The sequence below is a fragment of the Daktulosphaira vitifoliae genome, unplaced genomic scaffold (assembly GCF_025091365.1).
Source record: "Daktulosphaira vitifoliae isolate Bord-2020 unplaced genomic scaffold, ASM2509136v1 Scaffold_4, whole genome shotgun sequence".
NCBI classification, from domain to species: domain Eukaryota; kingdom Metazoa; phylum Arthropoda; class Insecta; order Hemiptera; family Phylloxeridae; genus Daktulosphaira; species Daktulosphaira vitifoliae.
The window spans coordinates 27485660-27493640 of record NW_026099575.1 but is presented as its reverse complement, the minus strand read 5'-3'; the positions used below and the strand labels follow the sequence as shown (position 1 = coordinate 27493640).

Below are 7981 nucleotides of genomic sequence, written 5' to 3'. Positions count from 1 at the left end.
AAAAGGCTCGACCATACCCTCTCCTTCGTAGGTCTAGCTAGTATCACATGTACTTAGTGCCAAAAGTTAAACAGCGTTGACTACATTAATTATATAATATTTCTAAATCTACTTTATAATACAAGAAAATACCCAAACAAACTAATTGATACTAATTTAACCGATTTAAAAATTAAATTCAGTATATCTAAGTGCATAAGGTCTTTAATGTATTAAATAAGTTAAATATCACATTTATATAGAAGAAATTGCGGTGCCTAGTACTTCCAAAAAAAAATATATAACATTGAACCCGATTTGAGCTTTATTTTGATAATTTTTAGACAAACTATTTTGATATAATCATTGTGACTTTTATCTATTTTGTTTGATAGTCAAACTGGTTTGCAAGGATAAAAATTGAAAAATGATTTTTTTCTTGTTTAAATTATATTATGATTTGAATTTGAACAGTTTTTAATAAATTAATAAATTAATTTAATTTGAATTGACTAAATTAATAAATAAAAGTGTGTGTAGGGTGNTACATTGATGTGGTCTGTTAAAAATTAAGGTTTCCGTAATATTGAGTTTTGTTAGTGATCTTGCAAGAAACTTTATTGTTGTAAATGTAGCCTTTTTGATGTCATATAGTTATAAATATTTTTAAAATAATAGAACACGAGTACTGATTTTTTTCTTAAAAAAAAAACACATAATTTTGGTATTACTTAAAAGCTTATCATAGTTTATTTGCTCATTAATGACATGATATATATTTTTTATATCACCTAAATTTCAAAATACTGTTTAAANTAATCATTTTGGTTCCATAAAAAAAATTAAATTTCTACTACTATCAATTATACTTAAAACTGGTATGAAATTAAAATTATCAAATGGCAACCCTATTTTTATACATTATTAGAGTTGATTCAATTANAATAAACAGTGTTTTTTATACTTGTTTAAACTTAAAATAAATAATTTTTTTTACATAGTTTTCTTTTTACTTATGACGTACAAGAATATATAAAAATAATACGTATTTGCAATTTAAAAATCAAGTTTGCATTAAGTTCAAATAAAAGTGATGATGATAACATTTTTATTTTTTCGTACAATTGACAACATAGATTCATTATAATTAAATAAAAAAATTTTTATAGCCTTATGAATTTTTAAGTTTTACGTTAAGCATAGATGGCGAATCATTCTATTCTGAGATGAATAATTTTCTCTAAAATTGTCGACAGCATAATAGAAACTCGTTTTAGCATTATTTACTGAGATCATCAATCTCTTCAATGGCCTTCAAAAAGTTCACACTGTCGATGATGTGATTATTCGTGTAGTCACATTACGTGCAAGTAACGGTCAAATTTATGAACGAGCAACGAATCGAGTTTACCCTCTTCCTAAGGGTATACAACCAGGAGAAACAACAACTTTAAAGTATTCAGATCGACACATCAATCAGCGGTGGGGGAGGGTGAATGTTAACAAAATTACTGTTGTATTCGGNTGGGGGAGGGTGAATATTAACAAAATTACTGTTGTATTCGGACGTGTCCATAAGATCATCGCACATTACATTCCTAATTACATTAATAGTAGTGGATAACAGTACTACCGGCCGATCAGCTGTTACACTCGTACACATCACACACACTATTATAGTTAGTATAAAGTATTTTTTTCGAGGTATTTAGTAAAATATTGTTTTGTTTAAATCATACTAAATACAATCAGTTCACAGTTGCCATAAAGGCTACGTTGTAAAAATCTAGTCGTTTAATTAGTCAACATTGACTTTCACTTTTTACTAAGCTGTGTTATTTGTAAATCTTTATTATATTTATTATTGAAAATTGTCTGTACTATCAACAAGAGGGACGGTGTGACCGAGTCGGTAACGCGGCAGTGTTTGACGCTCACTGCCTCGGGTTCGAAACTCGGTCACGGGCGGCTTCATTTGCAGAACGAGAGATTAGTTCGGTAATTGGAGTCACCATCTCTCTCTCCGGCGACAGACTAACCAACCGTCCCGGAGTATAAATGGGGTTGAGAAACCTCCTTCTTTGGGGGAGGCCGCGATAACCCTCAATGGGCGATAAGAGCGAAAAATAAAAATCAACAAGAGTGGTGTTCAAGATTGTAATTATTTCCTAATATCTGTTAGTTTTAAATTCTGTTTGTGTAAAAGAAATTCATTACCTTTATTTACATTTTATTGAGTCATTATGTAGTTTAGTTTTATTTAGTTTTTGTTTCAGATTGCTTGCCAGTTGTCTAAACATAAAATTGTAGATAATTGTAAGTACTTAAATTTTATAGATTAAATTTAACCCGAGTTTATTAATTAATTACCAGAGCTCTAATTTATTATACTAGTCAGCTAGTGACAGCACCTTTGACTGCCATAAGGGCGACAGTATATCTAAGGGATGGGGACTATTGGTGTCCACTAGTCATTTTATTTTACTTTTTACTTTTAATTAGTAGTTTGTGGTAACCTTTAAACATTTAGTCATTTATTTCAAATAGCCAATAAAAATAATGGATATTGTTGAATTTAGTGCTCTTAATTAAATTGTATTATAAAATGAATTTAGACTTAATGTTCTATTAGTGAATTTTTATAGTTTAATTCTATCTCTTAGTTACCATATTACAATTATTACTGTTGAATTTCTATAGAGTTTATTTTTGTTACAATTCATTGGAGTGTATTGATGTTGAGGCAAAAAGACTAAATTTATATTATTATTCATTGAAAATATTATCTATTTTATAATCACTATTTTAATGTATAGAATAAAGTTAAAAAGGTTTTTATTAAAATTTAGATAATCGACTATTTTCGATCCATGCAGAAGTATAAATTTTAATTCAAACACAATGCCTATAGCAAAACTTAACTATAAATAACATTTTAAACTTGCATTAATATTTATAGATGTAATAAATATATATATACTTAAATAATTTTGCCATAAAAAATAATATAAATTGAACAAAATCTAATACCTACTTTAGTTTAAAAACATTTTTGTATTTAATAAACTGTAATTGTAGTTCGTTAAAAAGATTTAAAATGTTTTGTAAAAATAAAAATTTCATCTCCGTTGCAATAATATTAATGTCGGTAAGTTGTGTTACATCACTTATAACTGGATATAATAAATTTGTAAGTAATAATTGTAATCTAGATCAACTACAATTATTAAAGTGTTCTTATTTGTTTAATGCAATATTTAACATGAAAGTACATCAGATGAACTTAGTAAATCATAATAGAAAATGGGTGGAATATGAAATATTTAATAATGATATTACTCTAAAAAAAATAATAACTTCATTATTTAACATAAAAAATTTTGAAATAGGATCTTTATGGCTACTCAATCTATATTTGATAGATTTACAAAATATGGTGCAAAAATTAAATGAAGACGATTATAATAATGTTTTGAATACATTTAATTATGTATTTCAAAAATTAATTGAGGACGCTAAAGATTGTCCTGAAGAAAGCGAGTTTTTTATAAGTGATTCGACGATAACAGAATATATAGATAAAGGTGGTATGGACAGTCTTAGTTCATTGCAAAATGAAATAACCAAAGATGTTCTAAAATTTATTAACAGAAATTATAATGAATTGCCATGGTCTAGTCTAAAACTAAAAATATTAACAAAATCTATATTGTTCATGAGAAATTTAATGGAACCAACAACTATTGAGCGTATGATGAAAACATATAATGTTCAAGTCTCTTGGGGTGCTACTCGTACCAATATAGATAAATTTTATGAAGAAACTAATAACTTATTATGGAGATCAAATAAATTCCATCCTCACAAGATATACTTTAATGCTGTTTTTAGTTTTTTGAAAATCATCATGTTAAGATTAACTTGGAAACATTTGTTGTACCTCAAACATCAACAAGAAAGTAATATTACTTTTCTTCTTGTTAAATGGATTTTTATTTTAAATAATTTTTCATATACATTACATTTGAAAAATGACCTTGTAATTGGTACAGTGACTCAAAAACTAAACAATTATAAAGAACAGAACACAAATACTAATGAATATATAGAAATGTTAATAAGAAGTATAAAATTATTCTTGAAAAGTCTTTGTGAAGGCTTAGGCTGTGATGCGACTTCAAGTCCAATCCTCAATGGAAATGAATCAAATCCGTTCAATAATGACAAATTTAAATCAAAACCAGATCATGACATTTACAGTTTTTCAACCATCAATTATTACAGTATAGCGTATGGACATGATTTTATAAATTATATCAGTTACAATTTTTATGAAAATAGTAGGGATACTATTTTTGCTTTTATTAATTATATTGAAGAAATGACTAAATTTAATCCATTCGGTGGTATTTAGATATCTAAATAAGGTTAGAAATTATAAAGAGTAATTTAAAAACTATCAAGAATTTTTTATGCCATATCTAAAAAAATAATTTGCAAGAATTTATTTTTCTTTCTTAAAATAACTAATTAAATTTCATTTATATAAATTTAACTAACTATTATGAAGAAATAATAAANAGTATTTGCCAGTTGTCTAAACATAAAATTGTAGATAATTGTAAGTACTTAAATTTTATAGATTGAATTTAACCTGAGTTTATTAATTAATTACCAGAGCTCTAATTTATTATACTAGTCAGCCAATGACAGCACCTTTGACGGCCATAAGGGTGACAGTATATCTAAGGGATGGGGACTATTGGTGTCCACTAGTCATTTTATTTTACTTTTTACTTCTAATTAGTAGTTTGTGGTAACTTTTAAAAATCTAGTCATTTATTTCAAATAGCTAATAAAAAATATGGATATTGTTGAATTTAGTGCTTTTAATTAAATTGTATAAGAAAATTAATTTAGACTTAATGTTCTATTAGTGGATTTTTGTAGTTTAATTCTATCTCTTAGTTACCATATTACAATTATTACTGTTGAATTTCTATAGAGTTTATTTTTGTTACAATTCATTGGAGTGTATTGATGTTGAGGCAAAAAGACTAAATTTATATTATTATTCATTGAAAATATTATCTATTTTATAATCACTATTTTAATGTATAGAATAAAGTTAAAAAGGTTTTTATTAAAATTTAGATAATCGACTATTTTCGATCCATGCAGAAGTATAAATTTTAATTCAAACACAATGCCTATAGCAAAACTTAACTATAAATAACATTTTAAACTTGCATTAATATTTATAGATGTAATAAATATATATATACTTAAATAATTTTGCCATAAAAAATAATATAAATTGAACAAAATCTAATACCTACTTTAGTTTAAAAACATTTTTGTATTTAATAAACTGTAATTGTAGTTCGTTAAAAAGATTTAAAATGTTTTGTAAAAATAAAAATTTCATCTCCGTTGCAATAATATTAATGTCGGTAAGTTGTGTTACATCACTTATAACTGGATATAATAAATTTGTAAGTAATAATTGTAATATCGATCAACTACAATTATTAAAGTGTTCTTATTTGTTTAATGCAATATTTAACATGAAAGTACATCAGATAAACTTAGTACATCATAATAGAAAATGGGTGGAATATGAAATATTTAATAATGATATTACTCTAAAAAAAATAATAACTTCATTATTTAACATAAAAAATTTTGAAATAGGATCTTTATGGCTACTCAATCTATATTTGATAGATTTACAAAATATGGTGCAAAAATTAAATGAAGACGATTATAATAATGTTTTGAATACATTTAATTATGTATTTCAAAAATTAATTGAGGACGCTAAAGATTGTCCTGAAGAAAGCGAGTTTTTTATAAGTGATTCGACGATAACAGAATATATAGATAAAGGTGGTATGGACAGTCTTAGTTCATTGCAAAATGAAATAACCAAAGATGTTCTAAAATTTATTAACAGAAATTATAATGAATTGCCATGGTCTAGTCTAAAACTAAAAATATTAACAAAATCTATATTGTTCATGAGAAATTTAATGGAACCAACAACTATTGAGCGTATGATGAAAACATATAATGTTCAAGTCTCTTGGGGTGCTACTCGTACCAATATAGATAAATTTTATGAAGAAACTAATAACTTATTATGGAGATCAAATAAATTCCATCCTCACAAGATATACTTTAATGCTGTTTTTAGTTTTTTGAAAATCATCATGTTAAGATTAACTTGGAAACATTTGTTGTACCTCCAACATCAACAAGAAAGTAATATTACTTTTCTTCTTGTTAAATGGATTTNCCAACATCAACAAGAAAGTAATATTACTTTTCTTCTTGTTAAATGGATTTTTATTTTACAACAATTTACAGTCACATTACATTTGAAAAATGACCTTGTAATTGATACAGTGACTCAAAAACTAAACAATTATAAAGAACATAACACAAATACTAATGAATATATAGAAATGTTAATAAGAAGTATAAAATTATTCTTGAAAAGTCTTTGTGAAGGGTTAGGCTGTGATGCGACTTCAAATCCAATCCTCAATGGAAATGAATCAAATCCGTTCAATAATGACAAATTTAAATCACAACCAGATCATGACATTAACAGTTTTTTAACCATCAATTATTACAGTATAGCGTATGGACATGATTTTATAAATTATATCAGTTACATTTTTTATGAAGATAGTAGGGATACTATTTTTGCTTTTATTAATTATATTGAAGAAATGACTAAATTTAATCCATTCGGTGGTATTTAGATATCTAAATAAGGTTAGAAATTATAAAGAGTAATTTAAAAACTATCAAGAATTTTTTATGCCATATCTAAAAAAATAATTTGCAAGAATTTATTTTTCTTTCTTAAAATAACTAATTAAATTTCATTTATATAAATTTAACTAACTATTATGAAGAAATAATAAATTTAAAACATTCCTAAATTATCAATTTTTATTTTATNTACGTAAACGTATCATGCACGAGGTATAGCTGTGTTTTGTTGGCGGGCGGGGCGCGAGGCATATATGGCGGCAGCGGCGTCGGCTGTAGGGATATATAAATGAATATTAACATATACGTATATATAAATAATAATATATATATGTATATATATATTAATATTAGCGGCGATGGTAAGAATATATAATCTTCGCATAATATCGTGGCACATTCGTTGGCGTCGACGACGCGATGTCCGGCGTGATCCTCGGGCGTCAAAAGGTTAGCAGCGTTGATGGCGACGGTGCGCGAGTGGAGATCGGTTTATTCACTTTGACAACAGGAAGAATACTACGGTATCATTAGCGGCGGTACGTCGTCGGCCGTGCGGCACTTGCTGGACTTTGCACCGCGGCGTATAACGCGCGCTGTTGGTCAGTCAAATACTCAAAATTATACAGAAAAAAATTATACAGAAAAATAGTGTAGTCGCCGACTGGTGAGCGGGGTGGGGTGAATGCGTTACGACGGTCTAGTCTCAAGGTCATAGACGACGGGATACGCGACATAATAACACGTGCCGCGTGGAGTTACAAACTTACAACATACAAACAATATACAAACAACATACATGTGAAACTAATATAAGCGTGTTAAAAATGAAAATAAATATCCCAAACAATACAACAATCCATAAAAGCTTTAAAATATTCGCAAATAATTGGTAATACTCAGTATTATTNATTCGCAAATAATTGATAATACTCAGTATTATCGCAAAAACTTTTTCGTCTAATAGACAGTGCCGAAAAGTTCCATTGCCAATGTGTTATCTTTAATGTAATATAATAAACATAGTATCTCCTTTTTCTTTTGCTAAATAATGATTTTTTATAAAAATATATAAGTTGGAATTTACTTTTTTTTTTTTAAATATCAAGTTTATTGTTAGAAAAAATTATTCTTAAAGTAGGTTTTAAAAGTAACTTTTGGATTTTAAATGGGAATATATTATTTTAGCTTCGATGCGAAGCTGAGAAGGTATTAATTT

The 7981-nt window shown here is 26.8% G+C and overlaps 1 protein-coding gene across 2 annotated transcripts; it reads left to right on the top strand.

Moving 5' to 3' along the window:
- Positions 1 to 1515: 1515 nt before the first annotated feature.
- On the top strand, positions 1516 to 6922 carry LOC126905584 (uncharacterized). Of its 2 annotated transcripts, XM_050685430.1 has the most exons (4): positions 1516 to 1658; positions 2256 to 2295; positions 3369 to 4015; positions 6372 to 6922. In XM_050685430.1, exons 3-4 carry the CDS (start codon positions 3413 to 3415, stop codon positions 6747 to 6749), a joined length of 981 nt encoding a protein of 326 aa, XP_050541387.1. In that variant the 5' UTR covers positions 1516 to 1658; positions 2256 to 2295; positions 3369 to 3412; the 3' UTR covers positions 6750 to 6922. The 2 variants fall into 2 exon arrangements, with proteins under 2 accessions (XP_050541387.1, XP_050541386.1); XM_050685429.1 differs by lacking the exon at positions 6372 to 6922 and having other exon boundaries at positions 1517 to 1658; positions 3369 to 4510.
- Positions 6923 to 7981: the final 1059 nt, after the last annotated feature.

Coding starts and splice junctions, on each gene's coding strand:
- LOC126905584 (XM_050685430.1), top strand. CDS start 3,413: ATGGTGCAAAAATTAAATGAAGACGATTATAATAATGTTTTGAATACA. Junction 4,016..6,371: donor CATTACATTTGAAAAATGAC/CTTGTAATTGGT, acceptor TTGAAAAATGAC/CTTGTAATTGATACAGTGAC.